Below are 21,388 nucleotides of genomic sequence, written 5' to 3' on the forward strand. Positions count from 1 at the left end.
AAATCTTGAAAAATGTGAGATAGTTTTATTACTTTATTAGAGGGTTTCATAGAAATGGTTATTTTACTTGGTGGGTCGTTGTATGTAACACAGTGTATTTAACCCAAAAGAATCCCAAATCACTTTTTAAAATCAGTTTGCTCTCACCACCTGGCCTTAGTTAAAAGCTTGACAAAACTTCCTAACAAGTCCTAACAAATGACTTGCTTTTGGGGAGATACTGTCACTGTAACACATTAAAGGTGTGCATAGAGTAAAGCTGGAGTGCAGAGAGAGAAAGTACTTAGTCCAACTTGCAGCCTTGAGAAGGATTTCTGGAGAGAATGATTTCTTAAAGGATGTGTAAGAGTGTATATGAATGACCTAACTGAAATGTGAAAGGCCCTCTAGGTTGAGGAACTAGCAGGCATCATGGGCCCATTCCCAGAATAGTCACTGCATGAAGATGGAGTGCTTGGTAGTCACATGACTGCCTCCATGGCCCAGAAACCCTGTCTTTATCAGATGATGGACAAAGAGGCACTAGTCAGAAACAACAATAACAACAGCAAAAAAGAAAAACAAGTGGGCATATTATAATCTGGGAGAGCAGAGGGAGGATGCTTTTCTTAACTACTCACACATCCTTCAGAAATTCTGATACAATTTTTTGAGTGACCATCCTAACATATTCCCTCGTCCTCTGAACTCTTATGAATATATTGGATCCCTCAGGTTTTTTGAAAAGAGGGGGGAAAAAAAGGTTGACCACCATTGCTGTAGTTGAGCCCATTAAGTATTTAAATGATTAGTATTGTGATTTTTAAAATATTATTCATCTGGCCACAGTTGGTCATGAATTTAAAAAGGGAGGACAACATCCACATAAAAAGCTGCACAGCAAAGCAAACAATCAACAAAACTAAATGGCAACCTACAGAATGGGAGAAGATATTTGCAAATGATATAGCCAACGAGGGGTTAGTACCCAAAATATATAAAGAACTTAGATAAATCAACACAACCCCCCCCCCAAATTATCCAGTTAAAAATGGGCAGAAGACATGAATGTACATTTCTCCAAAGAAGACATACAGATGGCCAACAGGCACATGAAAAGATGCTCAACATTGCTCATCATCGGGGAAATGCAAATCAAAACCGCTATAAGATGTCAACTCACACCTGTCAGAATGGCTAAGATAAAAAGCACAAGAAACAACAGGTGTTGGTGAGGATGCAGAGAAAAAGAAACCCTCTTATATTGGTGGGAATACAAACTGTGCAGCTGTTCCAGAAAACAATATGGAGGTTCCTCAAAAAATTAAAAATAGAACTACTTTATGATCCAGTAATCGCACTACTGGGTATTTACCCAAAGAATGTGAAAACACTAATTCGAAAGGATTTATGTACCCCTGTATTTATTGCAGCACTGTTTATAAGAGCCAAATTATAGAAGCAGCCAAAGTGTCCATCAATAGATGAATGGATAAAGAAGATGTGGTGTGTATAATATATATATTAGAGTATTATTCAGCCATAAAAAAAATGAAAGCTTGCCATTTGCAAGCTTGGATGGATCTAGATCCTGAATGGATCTAGAAAGTATAATGCTAAGTGAAATAAGCCAGTCAGAGAAAGACAAATACTATATGATTTCATTTATATATGGGATTTAAGAAACAAATGAGCAAAGGGGAAAAAAAAGGAACAAAGCAAAAAACAGATTCTTAACTATAAAGAACAAACTGATGGTTACCAGAGGGGAGGTGGGTACAAGGGTAGGTGAGATAGGAGAAGAGGATTAAGAATATACTTCTCTTGATGAGCACTGACTAATATGTAAAATTGTTGAATCGCTGTGTTGTAGAACTGAAATTAATATAACACTGTATGCTAACTACGCTGAAATTAAAATATAAAGGGAGAACAAACCAGAGGCAGAGAGACCATTTAGTCTGCTCCTACCTGGACTGAAGACATGGCATGGGGGGTAAAGAGGAGAGAAAACAGTTAAAGAACTACTTGGGAGGGGGGTGGAATTGGCAGGTAGACTGATTTGGTGTGCTGGTAGAAGGATGAGAAGAAATGGTATTTGACTCCCAGGTTTTGAGTTGAAGTAAAAGGATGATGAGATTATTAACTACAATTAGGAAGAAAAGTAGTGGCAATAGTATCATTTTAGGTTAGTTTCTCTTTTTTCAGTGCTTTTGTGTTTTTTAGCTGGGATGTCCTAGACATCATAGCCTGAGGCAAAGCTAACATAATAGAAGGCTATATGGGCGAGTGCAATCCCAGGGTGGTGAGAGTGAGGGGATAGGAAGGTGGACAGACAGGAAAGAAAAGCAAATGGTGTGTTACTGATCTGGCTACAACTTCAAGTGAGTCTTCTAGACTTTAAAGAACTCACCCTAGGCCTGGTGGTCATTCAGGGGCAGAGCATACATATCTTGTATGTCTCCCAGGCTGAAGTTTACCCCATGGAGGTATTGTTTTACTTCACCCTTAGATTGGGGTTAAGGGGTTACTCTGGGAAGCCGGTAGGAAGCAGATCCCATGCCCTACAAGGTGGTAAGTAATATGAGTCAAGGAGTGGTTGGAGGAGCTGGTATCTCTGATTTCTTTAGGGTCAGATTTGGGCAAACAGCTGAGGTCCAAGGATTTATGGAGGTATAGGTGGCAGGGGCAGGAATGAAGATAGAGAAGCATGCAGACGGAGGCCGAAGCACTTTCCCAACTACCCTCAACCCTATTCTTTTTCCCTAGCTTCCTGTTTAAAGTCTGAGAGTTTTATGATGCTCTGAGTTTTACTATTTTATTTTTAGTACTCCTCGGGTTTTAATCTTAGATTCATATTCTTCTAGTTTATGGACCTAATACCCCCATTCACATAATTTCTAGACTATAAGTTTAATATAATTGTGTTCTTCTATTATTTCTTGTCTTAGTCTGTTTGGGCTACTATAACAAAATACCACTTAAGGGGGGGGGGTGCCTTCTTTCTCAGTTCTAGAGGCTGGAAATCCAAGATTAGGGTGCCAGCATGGTTGAGTTGGGGGACCTTTTCCAGATTGCAGATTGCTGATTTCTCACTGTATACTCTCATGGTAAAAGAACTTCATTGGCCTCTTTTAAAGGGTATGAATCCCATTCATGAGGGCTCCACCATCATGACCCAATCATTTCCCAAAGACCCCACCTACTAATATTATCACATTGGACCATTAGGTTTTCAACATTTGAATTTTTGGAGGGGACACAAACATTCAGACTATAGCAACCCTCTGGCTCATTAGCTAGAGGACAGAAAGACTTCCTTAAGGATCAGATTCCAGTAGGTACATGATTTTGTCTCTTGTATTCCTATGCTAATCTCTGTAGCTAGCTTCCAAAATAGACAAGATACACCAAATCTTTCAGTAAAGAACTCTAAAGGCAATGCTTTAGAATAGACTCTTTTTTAAAGGATGTCATAAACGGGGCATAAAAGGAGACATTGCTTTATGAATATGATGTCAGAATTTTTTAAGTTAATGACTCAGTAGCGTTTTATTGAATGTATACTATATGAGAGGCTCTTAACTGAGTTTAAGGATTCAGTGCTCACCAAGAAATGTCACCTCTCTGCTTTTATGGAATTTCCAAGCTTTAACTAAGCAGCTATAGATCCAGGCAGTATGTTTTAAATAGGAGTCTAGGTTCACTATTTAATAAGCCTTGGTATTTCCTTCCAAATGCTGAATTTACAGTCAAACCACCAATGTGAGAAACATTGGTGGTAGTAAATACCATATCTATGAATTGTTAAAAAATGCTGATGAAATTAAATTGGCCTGCATTTTCCCCAATAATAGGTTCAAGGCAGGTAAAGATTCTAAGTAGAACAATGACCTAATGAATGTGAGCCAAGGAATAAGAATTAGAAATAAGAGACAAAAGGAATATGAATAAAACCTGTCACCTATGGGGCTCATCGTTTTTTTCCTTCTTGTATTTCTAGAAAGGTTCCAGAAGGTTAATCTTCTATTAACCACTTAAAAAATATATTTTCCTAGTTTGTAATTATAATTAATTTACTTTTATATTAAATTCTGACCTTTTTTGCTGCTTAAATTTCAGTTTTAATTGTCATCAGAAGTCATTTAAAATAATCTCCTCTGAAACAGACCCTTGCTGACATTTAATTTCTCTGTATTTGTGGGGAGAAGTAGCATGAATGCAAATAAATCCTCATGCTTACTAATCTCATTTTTTAAATGTCCATGGAAGAACTAAATGTTCCTTTGAACATTAGTGAGAAAAAATCCTTTTTTGTAGTGAATATTCTGGTTGGAATTAGAAATATATTGGGAATGGAACAGTATTATAAATAGAACACTGCTTATAGTTCATATTTAAAATGTGCACACAGCATTTTTTCCCTTTCTCTTTATTGCATATGGGTTTTAAGTTAGATATACCTTGAAAATACGTGAAATTTTGATTCAGTAATGATTTTTTTCTTTATAAAAATACCTGTAAATAAGCCCTCCATACTCCATCCACTCCACTTGATTTTTGCATATTTTCTTTTGGTTAGTTTGTTCAAAGCTTCCTTTTACTCTACCTACAGATAAACCAAAAAATAACAATTCAGCAATAAAAAAAAAAGTAGACATTTTATAGTGGTATATAGTGGCATAAATTTATCTCTGGACTATTCTTTTTAGTTGTAAAGCAGGTTGCCCAATGAAAATGACTGCTCTTTTTGTTTTTAATGAAATAAAGGTGAAATTTGGATTACCTCTGAGGTCAACTGCCTGGTTTTTAATTTTTGGTTCCACCTACTTCATAGCTGAAATCACGAGTATACTCAGAATATTTGTTTCCATCCTGGTGTGTTCTTTGCTTACCGCTGTTATTTTCTAATGGGAATCTCCAAATGTGTAGTCAGAGTCTAAAAAAGGCAAAGAATATGGATTTATGTATGACATACCATTCTTTCCTCTCGTTGTTTTCCATTTAATTATTTTCCTGAATTAGAGGAAAGGTAGGGGTGAAGAGCAGAAGGCTTTGGGGCCAAGTAAAATTCTCTTTTTGGCTGAGTGTGGCAAGTATCAGAGAAGTACATGGTGTGAGACCTTTTCTCTAGCATAGCCTCTGGTCCAGGATGGGAAAGAGTTGTGCAATAAGACTAGAGTTCTCCTTTCTCTTAGTTTTCCCCCCTTTCTTTTAGATTTGTACTTTCTTCAAGACAGAAGCAGACAGTCAGAGTAAGGCCAATATTTCATATTCTCCCCTGTTTTTATTCAGCTCTGTCATTTATGAAGTTCCTAGAACTATTCTAATAGTCCTTTCCTAGTCTTTCTCAGTCGCTATTTACCTGTTTACTTCACTTATTAAGGAACAGAAGAGTTCTAGAGCAGTAGTTGGTTCAAACTGGAGCTCTTCAACTCTTCTCAATAGCCTGGGCTCAGTGGACTCCGGGCCAACCTTTAGAGTGAGTAATACAATGAACTGGGACCTGGAGTGGTCAGAGGTCTCTGATGGGATCCATGAGAAGCTTGAGCCAGGTCCTGGCTAGTCTTATCTGTTGATATGGCCCACGGTCTGAATGGTTTGCTGCTCCCCTTCCTCTCCATGGGTGAAGTGTGCTATAAATGGTTATTGCATTTTAAGCATCGCTAGAGTGCACCGTTTTGTGTTGGGCCTTGTAGGTTATAAAGAAGATAGGCTATAAACTGCGTCCTCAAGGACTTTTACCCAGGAAGCAGGTGACACACTAATAAAGATCAGTATTTATTTACTGTGAAAAAAAACCTCTACAAAAATCAGAAGTAAATAAGGAAAATATATTTTGGACTCTCATTTTAACACTTGCGAGGAAATCCTTTTTTGTCATTTTGGTGTATTTTCTTCTGTTTGTTTATGTGTCTATATGTGTGTATACACAAGTACATATACACACATCTGTATACATCTGTAACAGTGGAGCTATGTTGTATGTCATTCTGCAGGTTGACTTTTTTCGCTCTGTATGATGAATAATCTCTGGTATCACTATGATAGATTAACTTAATGTTTGTGATTATTATTTTATTTTATTTTATTATTTTTTTAAATTTTTATTTATTTATGATAGTCACACACACAGAGAGAGAGAGAGAGAATGAGGCAGAGACACAGGCAGAGGGGGAAGCAGGCTCCATGCACCGGGAGCCCGACGTGGGATTCGATCCCGGGTCTTCAGGATCGCGCCCTGGGCCAAAGGCAGGCGCTAAACCGCTGCGCCACCCAGGGATCCCGTGATTATTATTTTATAATCCACTTTGAGTTATTTAATTCTCAGAACCACTCTATAGGGCAGACACTATAAGAAAAGACATTTATAGCCTTGCCTGGCTTTGGTATCAGGGCTAATGTTAGCCTCCTACATGAGTTTGGAAGTGTTCCTTTCTCTTTGGTTTTGGGGCAGTTTGGGACGGATTGGTGTTAATTCTTTAAATGTCTGATAGAATTTACCAGTGAAGTCACATTCCTGGGGCAAAATATCCTGGGCTTTTATTTGCTGGGAGATTTTTGATGACTGATTCAATCTCCATGTTCATTATTGGTCTGTTCAGGTTTTCTGTTACTATATGATTCAGTCATGGTAAGTTATATGTTTCTAAGGAATTTATCCTTTTCTTCTAAGTTATCTAATTTGTTGACATGTAATTGTTGCTTCCTCATCCTTAAAATGGGAATCTTAATAATCTCATAGAATCACTGTGAAGTTCTAGAAAGCTAATGTATATTCAAAAAGCTTAAGACCGTCTTTGACATTATACTTCCTAACAAAACTCAGTAGACTTTGTTCTCTTTAAGAATACCACAGATGAGGTGCCTGGGTGGCTCAGTGGCTGAGTGTCTGCCTTTGGCTTAGGTCCTGATCCCAGGATCCTGGGATCGAGTCCCACATCGGATTCCCCACCAGAAGCCTGCTTCTCCCTCTTGGTTGTGTAGCAAGGTCCCTCTGTCTTTGTCTCTGCCTCTCTCTCTCTCTCTGTGTTCTCATGAATAAATAAATAAAGTCTTTAAAAAAAAAAAAAAGAGGGATCCCTGGGTGGCGCAGCGGTTTGGCGCCTGCCTTTGGCCCAGGGCGTGATCCTGGAGACCCAGGATCGAATCCCACATCAGGCTCCCGGTGCATGGGGCCTGCTTCTCCCTCTGCCTATGTCTCTGCCTCTCTCTCTCTCTCTGTGACTATCATAAAAAAAAAAAAAAAAAAAAAATACCACAGATGAAGTTTGAGAGGATCACTGTAGCAAGAATAGGAGCTTTGGGAATCTGAGCCACTTGCTCATGTTACCCAGCTGTGCCCTTGGGACTTGCCAGGCCTGATTTCATATATACTACTTCTGTTTAAGGTTGAAGTGCTCTGTACATACCCAACTTTGTGGCTTCAGAAGGTAAGTCCACAACAAATTCATGTGGAATACTCTTGTTGCATAGCTTTGTTCTAAAATTCTAAAGGTCTATGCTGTGATGCACTTTTCGCAGCCCTGTCAGATGCTGTACAGAATTCCTGTCTGTCACAGAGACCTAAAACATCAGTGGATCTGGTCTTACAGCCCAAGTGGCAGAGCAGCTGCCATGGCAGCCTGTACTTGAATGTCCCACTCAAATCTGGCAGATTTTCAAGCTACTTGATGAGGGTTAGAATAACATGCCATATAAGGTACATGATGCCTTCAAAATTTGAAAAGCCCTACTAACAGGTGGGCTTATTTTTTAATGATAGGGAAAGCCAGCTATCACCTTGGAAGAGCAATTTTGACATCTCGTAAGACTCCTAGAACATGTACAAAGATGGCAGGCCTTTGAAGTTTTGTGGGAATCTTTCCCCACCCTCTAGCACATATATATCTTACCAAGATTAGTAGAGTAGGTACTGTTTATTGTTCATTCATCATGTAATGGAAAGCATAGCATTCTGTGGAGTGGAGAGGCAGTTGAGGTCCCTGTGGACTAGATTATGACAGTGTGATGGAGAGTTGATTGCCCTGGGATAGGACAGTAGGGTGCCAGCTGGAGGCAAACTGCTCAGGTGTTCTTTGCTAACACATATAGAGGGAAAAAATAACAATTTGCCAGATCAATAGCTGTGTGCCAGATGCCAAGGAATGTGTTGATTTACTCCAGCAATGAAGTCACATCTGGTACAGCATCTGTTCTCTACAAAATCCATCTGTTTTCTATAAGGTCAGATAGGCAAGTTGAATGTGGATGTGCTAGCTATGATCACCTTCATCCTTTAAGTCCTTGGTGGTGATCCTAATTTCTGCAGTGTCTCAATGTCTGCACAAATGAAGTGTTGTTTTTGTTTGACTATTTTCATAGGTAGAGATAGCACTAGGAGTTTGTGCTTGACCTTTTTTTTTTTTAAAGAACCATCATAGACCAAACACATCAAGGAACCAGTGAGGGAATCTTCCTGTTGCTGAGTATGTCTCTTGCAACTCCACATTTCAGAAGATAATGATGGCATGAGTTCTGGGATCAGTGGGAGTTGGAACTGAGCCCAAACTCCCATCAATCACATGATTTCCATAAGCCTCTACTCTGAATGGTGCAACATGGTACCCTTTTGGGTCTCCAGGAATGAGTGCCAGTTCAAGCCGTATTCAGCAATCCCACAAAATTCCGATTATTTCCTTTTCCCCAGTGTGTAGTCACTGGTAATTGGCTGCAGTTTTTTGAGGAAGACTAGGAGGAAGGTTTATAGTATAGCTTTTTGGTTGTGTAGCAAGGTCCTTTCATGGGACCTGGCTTCCTTTTACTCAAGGGACTCTAGGTCTGTGTACTGGCACAAGTCTGGGAATTGATTGAGGGGCTGCTACTTTCTATTTTATAGGCTTGATGCTTATAAGCTTCTAATTCTCTCTCTCCTACAGTCACCATGACAGACACCCACAAGATTGGGCTTTGATTTAGTTTTCAGAAACCTCATCTCTGGGGCTGTAGCAGATAGAGTTTGTTTCACAGTGGTTAATGAAGCTTTTTGGTTTTTCACTAATCCTTGAGTCTGGAAATTAAAGTTCTCAATTTACTTTTACTTTTTTCCTTCCTCCAGAAATGCAAATTCTGGGACCTACCTCAGGTTACAGAATTGGTGACTCAGGAGTTGGGATTCAGCTGTCTGTAGCTTAACAGATACTCCAGGTGATCCTTATGATTCCTCACCTTAGAGAACCACTGGTTTAGAGCATCTTCTCAGAGAAAGTTATTTTCAATGGAGAATTCTTAACTAAGACAATTAAAGGACAGAATAATTACTTATTCCAGCATACAGGGACTCAAAATTTACTTCCCTTATATTCTTCCTTTATTTTTATTTATTTTTTAAATATATTCTTCCTTTAAAAGCAGTTGGACAAACAGTTCTTGGGAAAGTAGGAAGTAAACAAAGGAAGCAGTGAAATGGAAAACAAAGGGTTTAGGAAATGCAGAAAGGAGGATTTCCAGAATGGGTGTCATAAAGGCGTGTCTCAGGCTGGCTTCATGTAGCAGACCCATGAAGTAACTGTTCCAGGGAGGGCTAGAAGAACAAAAGCTATGACTCTAAGATAAAAATGTAGTTGATAAATTTGACCTTCCAAAATAAAATACCTGTAGATATAAGATCTATCTCGTGAGCTGGTTAAAAAAAAAAAATCATTGATGGTTATTTTTAAAAATTGAAAATAAGTAAATTATTAATTCTAGGAAATCCAAAATTTATACATGAAAGGAAAATATTCTGTTTGCATATCAGCAAATGTTAATGTCTATTGTAACTCAGATTTTCAAATAACATTTTGATAGTATGAAGGGAGGAGAAATAAGTTGGAGGTGCTATGACATCTAAACTCTCATCTATCCTAAAAGGAAGTCAATCAAGATTTAATGTATAATATTGGTAATCAAAAGTAGCAACTTCCTCAAATTATTTAGATATATAAAGAATAAGTACTTGACAAAACTTTAAAATAATTAAAAATGGCTACCTCTGAAGATGGTAATGGATTAATGAAGGGTGGTACAGGGTTCGACTGTCATTTAAAAAAGCATTTGATTATTTTAAGGGCGTCTGGTTGGTTAAGTGTCCAACTCTTGGTTTTGGTTCAGCTCATGATCTCAGGATTGTGAGATTGAGCCCTGATTTGGGCTCCGTGCCCAGGAGGGAGTCTGCTGGAGATTCTCTCTCTCCCTCTCCATTTGCCCTTCCCCTCACTTGTGTGCACATGCTGTTGTTTGTCTCAAATAAATAAAAAAAAAATCTTTAAAAAATCATTTGATTATTTAAAAAATTATGCAGATATATCATACAAATAAATATTAAAATGAGTAAAGAAGAAATTCCCTGATGTCACAAAACATAGTGTAAATGAATTTAATTTTCCAAATGTGTATTGGGCTTTGTGGAAAGCATAGTAGTCAGGAAACTATGAGATTCTCCTAGGAGAATATAATCTTTGCAGAGAATAAAACAAGTATCTAAAGCACTGCAGTAGCAGGTAAGACTAGAGAATACTAGAACTTCCACTGCCCATTCTAGCCACTGACACCCTAGTAGTTGTGACATTCTGGCACAGTCCAAACATAAAACACATCATGCATATCATTAACCTAGTTACCCCAGTTTCTGTATTTGTTCCTGTAGGTGCCTCAAGAAGAGGGAAATAATCATAAATCCAGTTACTTCTGCCATATGTGAGTTTTACATGTGCGCATACCTGTGGAGTGTGTTTATATACATATATGCACACATTCACACAGAATTTTCAGTTTTTCTTATTTGGAAAATGTAGTAAGAGTTTCCAACAAATGACCAGTAAAGATGAGTCTAGATTAGATTTAACATCAGGACTGTTATGCAGATATTATCAAACTAAGCTGATTTTCTAGTGCTGATGTTTCTACTGTCCCATTTCCTTTGGAAATGCAAATTTTATTTTGTTTTTTGGAAATGTAAATTTTGGCTATAAAACTTTTATTTAGTCTTCTATAAAATTCAAATGAAACTTCAGGTCACAATAGTATTTGATGAAAAGTCCTGGGAGGAAAGAATCTTTTAACATAGTTATTATGAGCATTCAAAGCACTGCTTTGGTTATTAGGCTTTTCAGTAAGAAAAGGAAGAAGGCCAGAGAACATTTACATTTATGTTATGGTGAGCCTGGAGTACAGTGAATGAGGAATACTATATAGATACAAGGGCAAAGATGTTATTAAGTCCATGCATGCGATGTTCCTTGATATAAATTCTGATTCTTTTCCTTAATGTTTAATTATAAAATTGCCTTTGCTTTAATTCCTTTGAAGAACTTTATCAGGGAAATTGACCATTTATATTTAATAGGCACCGAGAAGCTAATTAGAAGCTCTGTGTGCTTGGATTGGGCTTGATAGTGGGTGGGCTTTAGTAAACAAGATGATTGGGCACCAAGCTAGCATTTTTCTTGGGGTACCATCAAATGTTGAATCTAGAAACTTTTCCTCTAGGGCTTTTTAGTTACTGGAGCATATGAACATTTTAGTCCTGCCTGAGTAGCATTGCCAGGCTGCTGGCACCTTGGAAGCAGTGTAGAGAAGGCTAGATTCTCATGTGGAATGTGTAGACATTCAGTCACTCTCCCTGTTTTCAGCTTTGCACTCATAGTCTCAAGTTGATGCTTCTCAGATTCAGTTGTGCCACAGACTTGGGCTGTGGGATAATAGCTCAAGGAATGGGAAGTGTGTGCTTTCATGTGGTTGCACAGAAGAGGGGAGACTGGGATGTGGAGTGGGGTTCTAGGGGCTCTGGAGATAGATTTTCAGGCAGTTTAACAGTTTTTTTGTGCCACCTACGCCACTTTCTGTGGTAACGGGTACTTTCCAATGCAGAGCTGCTCCACAAGGTGTGTCAGCTTCTTCTAAGCGTATTTCCCTGGGAATATTGAGGATATAGTTCTCTGTTCTGTTCGGTTCTGTTCAGTCAGCTACTGCATTGCCATCTGCTTTTTGTCTTATGACACTTTAAAAAAATCCTTATCTGTTAATGCATTTTTCATTCATACCTTTTGTCCTTTGGGGTTGTAGATTTTGTTTAAAAAATCCCTTTCTTTCATTTCAGTGTGATTTTGAGATGCAGGGTCTATGGTCAGTCTGTCCTTTAACCACAGATCTAAACCATTTGTTCATTGCTGTCTCTCTCGTGCCTGGCACATACTAGGTACTTAAACATTTGGTGAATGAATAACAGAATGAATTAAGGTAGATGTTTTTATAGTAATGGGGGGGGGCTTTGATGACAGAAAAATATGACTATATGTTTATATAGCAATCTAAAAACATCTTTTAAATTGTGGTTTTTGTTTTTGTTCCTCAACATGGGTGAGGAAATCAAATGTCTCAAAGTGTGGCCATTAACAAAACGAAAAGCCTGCTGGATGGGAGAAGATATTTACAAATCGTGTATCTGATAAGGAGTTAATATCCAAAATTTATAAAGAACTCATACAATTCAATAGCAGAAAACCAAACAATCCTAATAAAAAGTGGGCAGAAGATCTGAAGACATTTTCCCAAAAAAGACATAAGATGGCCAACAGGTAAATGAAAATATGCTCAACATCACCTATCAGGGAGATGCAAATCAAAACCGGTGAGATAATACCTCATACCTCTTAGAATGGCTATTATAAAAAAGACAAAAAATAAGTATTGGTGAGGATGTGGAGAAAAAGAAACCGTCATGCACTGTTGGTGGAAATCTAAATTGGTGCAGCCACTATAGAAACAGTGTGGAAATTCCTCAAAAAATTAAAAATAGAACTGCCATATATTTAGCAGTTCCACTCTTGGGTATTTATCTGAAGAAAACAAAAACATTAATTCAGAAAGATAGAAGCACCTCAATGTTCATTGCAGCATTGTTTATAATAGCTAAGGTATGGAAACAACTTAAATGTTTAATGCATGAAATGATAAATGAATGGATGCATGAATGGATAAAGAAATTGTGGTATGTATACATAATGGAATATTCATAAAAAGAATGCAGTCTTGTCATTTACAACAACATGGATGGACCTTGAGGGCATCGTGCTAAGAAAAACAAGTAAGACAAAGACAAGTACTGTATGATCTTATATGTGGAATCTAGAACAAACAAACAAACAAAAACCAAGAAAAACCCCAACTCACAGATAAAAGCGAATAAGAGATTGGCGATAGCCAGAGGCAGGGGAGGGTGGAAGTGGGTGAAATTAGTGAAGCGGGTCCAAAGGTACAAACTTCCAGAAGCCATGGGGATATAATGTATAGTATGGGGACTATAGTTAGTAATACTGAATTGCATATATGAAAGTTGCTAAGAGAGTAGATCTTAAAAATTCTCATCACAAGAAAAAAGATTTTTTAAATTGTGATGATAGATGTGATAGATGTTAACTAGGTTTATTGTGGTGATCGTTTCTCAATATATCCAAATATCAAATATGTTGTACAAATGAAACTAAATTAAAGTTCCATGTCAATTATACCTTAGTGAGAAAAAAATAAATATAAAGCTGTTTCTTCATTACTTTGGAATGGAGATGTGTTTGTTTTAGTTGGTCAGGCACAATTATAGCTGTTGCATTAGGCTTAAGATACACATTGCCTATTTATAATTTCTCTTTAGAGGAAGACTTGTATTGAAACTGATTTGTGTAGCAAGCATGGTCTTTATTCCTATTTGTATGTATGCTTAAGTAATTTTATATATGTATTTATATTTCTTATATTTAGGTACCGTTAAAGAGACTTATGGTGATTAATGTTGTAAACCTTTCCAGCTACCACTGCTTCCTACCCATTGGACCTTTGTGGTTAATAAAATTTGAGAGTTGCTGGATTAGTGTGGCTTCTTGTTCAAGTATATTTTGCATTTCAAAGTGAATATGTGAAGATGGATAAAATCTAATAGGGACAGAGAACTTAAGCTATAAAAATGAGAATAAATAGTAAAATTAATATTTTGAACAAACAGATTAGTATTCTCCTTGTTCATAAAGGCAGCCCTGGACAATGAAGAGGGGATTGTGGAGAGACACAAGTATGGTAGAGAGCCTGTGATTTGGCTATAGTGCTGGATCTTGAAGGGTCTTGCATATGGAATGCCTCCCTTCATACCCCAAGAAATGAATAAGTGAACTTTCTGCATTTTCCCCTAAAATTGATGACTTAATTCTAAATCCAAATAATGAGCAAATTTCAGTGTTGTTTTAAACTTCTATACATTTATTATTTATTAAAGCAATCTACTCATAACTCCAAAGAGAGGTCTTTCTAATTAAAGAGGTTACATCCCCAGTAAAGAAGGAAGATCCCACACCATGAAAGTAGTTTAATAAGATAATAGATTTTAAAAGTCCCTTATGGAAAACTCTAGGCTTGTGGAAATTGATATGAAGTTAAGGGTAAGGATTAGAGGAAGGTGGTAAGAAACTTCTGGAGCAAGATAACCAAATATCTTTGAGGTACCTGGCTGGCTCCAGTTGGTAGAGCATGTATGATCTCAAAGTTGTGAGTTTGAGCCCCATGTTGGGCGTAGAAATTACTTAAGAATAAGGACCTAAAAAGAAAGATAACCAAATATTTTGGAATGTTTTCTATAATATATTCTCCACACCTGAATGTTTTTCTGATCATCTTTAGAATCCCCATCTTTATTGTTTGTTTGACATCTTTTATCAGGTTGCAAGCACACATTCAGGTCGACTTTAGGGAGAAGAAACTGAGAAGATAATATAAATAAATCAGAAATTAAAGGCTGGAAATGGGTAGTCATGGGAAAGAAGACAATACGAGAAGCAAAGAGAGCTTTAGAAAAAGAAAACTCTTGAAAATATTACCAAGACTTTTTACATATATATTTTTTCTCATCTTGAATAACTTCTCCAGTGTGGTTGATGTAGAGATTTCTGAGAAGAAACACACAAGAAAGAAAGCCAGCAGCTTGTTTCAGACTTTCATAGAAAATAACCTAGTACTGACTAGGTTAGGGTGTTAGGTCAAAAGTGTGTGATTATAATGCATTCCATAGAAAACTGAGTTCAGGGTTTGCCAGGCAGTTTTGTGTTAATATAAAAATGGAATATGAACTTGTACCAAAGTTATTAAGAAAAGTATTAGTACTTTCAGGAAAAACATATTAGAATCGGTATTAATAGTGACTGTGGAAAGGCCATGTTGCTATTGGACATTTAAAAGAAAAATTAACAGGAAAGTTATAACTTTTGCCTTTGAGGCAGTAATACATTTTGATTCTCTTCATTTTCACTTTATATATAAATGTCATGAAAATTCCATCATTTTAACAAATATAAAACAGAACAACAATATTTTAGTGTTGACTAAGCTAGAGACTTAAATATTTTTCAAGGTTTAAAAAACTGATCTTTCATGATGAAAGGTAAGTCAAGTGTTATTTACAAAGCCCATTTCTCATTGACTTTTTGTTTTGGGCTTGTTTTCAGGCAAAAGGACTCCTATGGAAGATGGAACTCTGTTTTCCAGAATGTGTTTCCAAACCAATCAATGAAACATGATACTGCTGCTCTGTGTTGAAATGCTTGAAGAACACCCACATCTCTGTCAGCGCCTGCCATTCTGCTGAAATCATGGTCTTCTCCGCAGTGTTGACTGCGTCCCATACTGGGGCAACCAACACAACATTTGTCGTCTATGAAAACACTTATGTGAACATTACTGTCCCTCCACCATTCCAGCATCCCGGCATTGGCCCGCTGCTTAGATACAGTATGGAAACCATGGCTTCCACTGGAATGAGTTCCTTGACAGTGAATAGCACAGCTGTACCCCCAACACCAGCAGTTTTTAAGAGCCTAAACTTGCCTCTGCAGATCATCCTTTCTGCTATAATGATATTTATTCTGTTTGTGTCTTTTCTTGGGAACTTGGTTGTTTGCCTGATGGTTTACCAAAAAGCTGCCATGCGCTCTGCAATTAACATCCTCCTTGCCAGCCTGGCATTTGCAGACATGTTGCTTGCAGTGCTGAACATGCCCTTCGCCTTGGTAACTATTCTTACTACAAGATGGATTTTTGGGAAGCTCTTCTGTAGGATATCTGCTATGTTTTTCTGGTTGTTTGTGATAGAGGGAGTAGCCATCCTGCTCATCATTAGCATCGATAGGTTCCTTATTATAGTCCAGAGGCAGGATAAGCTAAATCCATATAGGGCTAAGATTCTAATTGCAGTTTCTTGGGCGGCTTCCTTCTGTATAGCCTTTCCTTTGGCTGTAGGAAACCCTGACCTGCAGATACCTTCCCGAGCCCCCCAGTGTGTGTTTGGGTATACAACCAACCCAGGTTACCAAGCTTATGTGATTTTGATTTCTCTAGTTTCTTTCTTCATACCCTTCCTGGTGATACTGTATTCATTTATGGGCATACTCAACACCCTTCGGCACAATGCCTTGAGAATTCACAGCTACCCGGAGGGTATATGCCTCAGCCAGGCCAGCAAACTGGGTCTCATGAGTCTACAGAGACCCTTCCAGATGAGCATTGATATGGGCTTTAAAACACGTGCCTTCACCACCATTTTGATTCTCTTTGCTGTCTTCATCGTCTGCTGGGCCCCATTCACCACTTACAGCCTTGTGGCAACGTTCAGTAAGCACTTTTACTATAAGCACAACTTTTTTGAGATTAGCACCTGGCTCCTCTGGCTCTGCTACCTCAAGTCTGCGTTGAACCCACTGATTTACTACTGGAGGATTAAAAAATTCCATGACGCCTGCCTGGACATGATGCCCAAGTCCTTCAAGTTTTTGCCACGTCTTCCTGGTCACACAAGGCGGCGGATACGTCCCAGTGCTGTCTATGTGTGTGGGGAACACCGGACAGTGGTGTGAATATGGGTACTGCCTGACATTTTGGGTGATGGTTGCTCTTTATCGGACTTTGAGTTTTCTTTCACATGGGTTCTCCAAGTATACTTTATTGTTTTTTATAGGGTTTGTGTGTATGTGTGTGTGTGCAGTGTAAAGAAAGAATGGTGATTAGCTAGAATTCTGTTACTGAGGATACGTAATAGGGAAATAATCACAAATGTTACCTCCAGGGTTCAAGAGAAATCCTTGATTTAGGATGGGGAGATGGTATTTTGTTTCTTTGATTGATTTTGTTTTTGAAGCAGGGATCAGGATTGTGCTTTAATGAGCCTGCAGTTACATTGAATTGTAGGTGTTTTGTATGCTGCTAAGGTATGCTTAATTGAGTTTATCATTTTTTTTCTGGAAGACGTTGCTGCTTTTTGCCATCACTTTGGAGCCAAAACCACATACATCTCAGTAGATAAATATTTACTTTTATTAAAAAGAATAACCCAAGGGGGTTAGTGACATTTTAAAGGTCGTTAATATTTACTTTGGTGCACTTTAAGAAATAATGTACAAACTAATTCAGTCATGTTTTTCAGAATTGTTTTTTTAATACATGACCTGATGTGCTTTAGGGAACATTGCATTATCATTTCTAGGAAGATAGTTTTTAAAAAATGTTTTATCTGCATGTCCAGTTTTAAAGAACATAAAAATGTAGACATTTTTCTAAGCACAATAGTGATTCTTCAGAGCAAATAGGGCAAAATCCAGGAGACAGAGCATCCCTGCATATTTAAATGGGATGCATTGAGGGGTAGCTGGTGTGGGCTATGGTATTTCCTTTGACTCAAGGATTCTGAGTTCACCGGGCAGAAGGATCTATCGTTTTATTGGGCACCTACCATCTTCCAGGCACTGTGCATCTTTATCCTCACAGCATCCTGTGAGGTAGGTATTCTTTCTTTCTTTTTTATTCAGAAAGTAAGTCTTAGAGAGATGAAAATCTTGCCCAAGGTTAATGGTAGAGCTGGAATCCAAAAGAATCTGTCAGAATCCTGAGACTGCTGTTCTTCTGTGCCACGTAGACATATCATTCAGGTTTAAGTATTTCATAGTTAGGAAGGAACTCTGTGTATCCTTTAATTTTTTTTAGACTAGCACCTTTTAAAAATAGCTTCACTTTTTTTGTAACCAAAAGAAATGTGAAAACATTACAGAAAATATGGAAAATAGAAAAAAAAATCATTCACACCTACCCTTTTACAGTGGATCTTAAATATCTTAGACAGATAAGGCTATGAGGAAATAAGGTGATTTTTTTTTTTTTTTTTTTTTTTCAAAACAAGTGACTGACTACAGAGAAGTTAATTACAGCTGTATGTAGGTCCTGGCCTTGCTGGTTCAGAGATTTCCTGTTGTCCAGCTGGTTCTAAATGTTCTGGGCAAAGTAGCACGGTTGCCTGAGGGCTTGCCCATGGCTGAGCTGAAGTTTGTAAATGTGCTCAAAGAGGCAAAGATAAGTCCTGGTAGGAGCATAGAGCAAGTTTTAACAGGGCAGGTCCAGGGTTTCACATTTTTTTTCTCTTGCTGACGACCTGCCCCCCTAGGTACATCAGAGCCTTTGGTCCCCTTGCTCTGTGGCCACTGACACACTTTATGGGTTTGGGGCTGCAGCCAATGGGTTTGGGGCTGCAGACCAAGGCTATAAGGGTTGAAAATGTAGCCTCTTGGCCACACACCTCTTGACTTTATAAATAGCTAGGTTAACATGAATACTTTTTGGATTTTTATAGCTTCTTTTCAGAATTTTAGTACTTTGTGAGCCAGTGGGAAAAATGAGCCTCTGTTTCTTCAGTTTTACAACCACACAGTTGGATTAGATGAATCTGGCCCAACTCTACTGTGCTTTCCTCCATGTGGGAGTAGAGATATATGAAGAGCTCGGCTGACGTCAGCATCAATCTTTGGTCTCCAGTATTACTTCTTTACAGTTTACTTACTAGCTGTTTCTTAAAATGGAATGTCTACTGAATGTCTGAAAAGCCCCTAGCACAGTATCAGGAACTAGGACTTTGGAAGGTTGATGACACCGTGAAGGACCCGGGGAGCCCTGCTCTTAAGGCAATTGTAATGGTATTAGAACTCATTTTCCAGTTGAAGAACTCTTTTGGGACTCAGAGCACTTATTCAGCATGTTGTTTCGGGATCAGCTTTTGCTGATAGTCACCTACCTCTTTGGTTTCTAATTTATATTATTCACAGGTTAAAATCGTTTTAGTCCATTTGGGAGCTTAGAGAACGTAAACACTGTAGTAGATACGTAGGAGCACATGGAACTGTATCATGCTTTTCCATTTTCAATATAAACTGGTTTTCAAGCGGATATTGAGAAGGATATTTGAAATTAGACTTTCTCTGAGGAAAGTCATCGTGATCTGTATTCATCTTCCATATTGGCCATATTGGTAGGTCTTGAGACTCCCATTGTGATAGAAGTTGAAACTGAGCTTTGTTTTCTTTGTCCTTCCTTATGAGCTGTCCTTCGGTACTTTTGTGCTGCCTGGTAGGCAGTGCATTGTTCGGCAGAGCTCAAGAGTGCCTGCTGAGATGCTCAGTGTTTGTGAGAGAAGACCACGTGGGGCCTTAGGAACTCAGCAACACCACCCAACAGCCAACAGCGGTTCTCTTTACACTGGAGACTCTTGATAGGGGACAGTTTACAAATCATTTTGAATGTTTTTATCATGTACACATTTTAAAAGCTTTAAAAAAAATGTACTCTGTTGGACCTTTGAAAAATTTAGGTGCGGAATCATATTTTGCCTATTCCCCTGTATTTTCTTGAGGGAGAAAGAAAATACCACTACTAATTATCACCACAGGCAGACACAAGAGATAGTTTAGTTTTCCTTTTCCGTCTGGCTAATAAGTAAGAGGCATGAGAAAGATTGTGAAATATTTGTGATCAGGAGAAAGAGTCCGGAAGAAATCCCCAATAGTCTGGAGTAGTGCTATTCAAACTTTAATAGGAATTTGTGTCTCTGTATTCCCAGGGGAGCTTGTTAGCAATACAGAAGCTCGGGTTCCCCAAAGGGGCTGGGTTTGGGCCCGGGAATGCACACTTTTAGTTCCTTGAGCACTCTGATTCCGAGGCAGGTCCCTGGGTCCCTGATCCTGAAGTTGGTGCTTCAAGAAGCACTCTGGTTGAAAATACACCCATTTTAATATTGTCTGTTTTACACATAAATGCTTGTGTTGGAAGCCATTATCTCTTAGTGCATGGGTAATCCATATATAGAGGAAAATCTACACATCGTTGTACCTTATTTGCTGCCACGTGTGTTAGTACTGGATCTTGCCAGTGTCAGCTGTACCTTCTTTCAGCTGGCAAAGTTCTGATAGACCATGTTGTTTCATGGTAGAGCAAAAGGAGTGATTTAGTATTTGAAAGTCATGACTTTCAAGAGTCTAGTTCCTCTAATATTTTCTTTTCTTCTAGAGAGATGTCTTTGTTGTATATAATCTCCAGAAGAGTATGAGGGGAATGTAAAATTCATCTAATTTCCCACTGCTCTGCTTATGCCAGTCGTGTTCAATGGAAGCATGAAGAAAATAAAATAATCTTTTTACTCTATGTATAATTTCAGTTGCTGACAAAGATATTTAATTTGTTCTTAATCTTTGCTTTTGTTTACATGAAAATATTTATGTATATATCACAGAAAAATTTCTACTTGCTTGACATTTTATTCTACTATGATTTCTAAGTTTAAAGAACTGCTTAATTCAAATTTATTTTCACAACCATAGTCCTGCTAAAATGCCTTCATTGAAGACTCAGTTTTTAAATAATAAAAATATCAAAGCACATGTTTGTTAAGACAGGTAAATGGTAATACATTTCTTAGCTATATATTGGTACTAGTCCTTTGTAATTAAAATTAATTTATTTTACAATAGTACCTGCCCTATATATTAAATAAAGAAACCACTTTGAATTTTGAGTTGTAATTCAAAAAAAAAAAAAAACTGTGGTTATGTGTGCATATTGTTATTACAACCAGGAGAAGAGCTTCCAATGAGAAAATGAATAAACATTTAACATTTCTAAAAGTGGAGTTTTTTTTTTTTTTTTTTTAAGGACTACTTCATCTTAGATTTGTCATGAGTAATACTTTATGTTAAATTAAAATCTGAGTTGAGTTTCAAATCCTGCTTCCTTTGGGTTTTTATTTTCAAATTAGTTCTCAAAGCCTGTGTATATATAATTATATTCTAGCTTTAGAAGTTCTAAGAGAAGTTAAAGATGAAATGAAACTTGGCAAAAGACCACTAGTATTAAGAAACAGTTTTAAGGAATTCTCTCTAGGAGAATTATGGAAATTTTACTGCCGAATTATTTAAAATTGGATTGTCACTTGGCAAAGCAATGAGTGTCTGCTCCTATTTTGACAAAATGATTTCAGATCGCACTTCCGTTTCTAAAAGCTAAGGCCTTTCTAAAATCCACTTTTAAACTGATAGAAAAT

At 37.7% G+C, this 21,388-nt stretch overlaps 1 protein-coding gene across 2 annotated transcripts in view; it reads left to right on the forward strand.

The window, feature by feature from the left end:
• The window catches only part of GPR63 (G protein-coupled receptor 63), a 49,459-nt gene extending 28,390 nt beyond the window's left edge, over window positions 1–21,069 (forward strand). The window contains exons 1-2 of one of the 2 annotated variants that reach the window (XM_077903027.1): window positions 11,049–12,575; window positions 15,486–21,069. In XM_077903027.1, coding sequence (XP_077759153.1) covers window positions 15,630–16,889 — 1,260 coding nt within the window. In that variant the 5' untranslated portion in view covers window positions 11,049–12,575; window positions 15,486–15,629 and the 3' untranslated portion in view covers window positions 16,890–21,069. Of the gene's footprint in view, window positions 1–11,048; window positions 12,576–15,485 lie in introns of those variants that run through there. The other variant, XM_077903026.1, reaches the window with a different exon arrangement.
• The last annotated feature ends 319 nt before the right edge of the window (window positions 21,070–21,388 follow it).

This window comes from Canis aureus, chromosome 7 (genome assembly GCF_053574225.1).
Source record: "Canis aureus isolate CA01 chromosome 7, VMU_Caureus_v.1.0, whole genome shotgun sequence".
Taxonomy (NCBI): domain Eukaryota; kingdom Metazoa; phylum Chordata; class Mammalia; order Carnivora; family Canidae; genus Canis; species Canis aureus.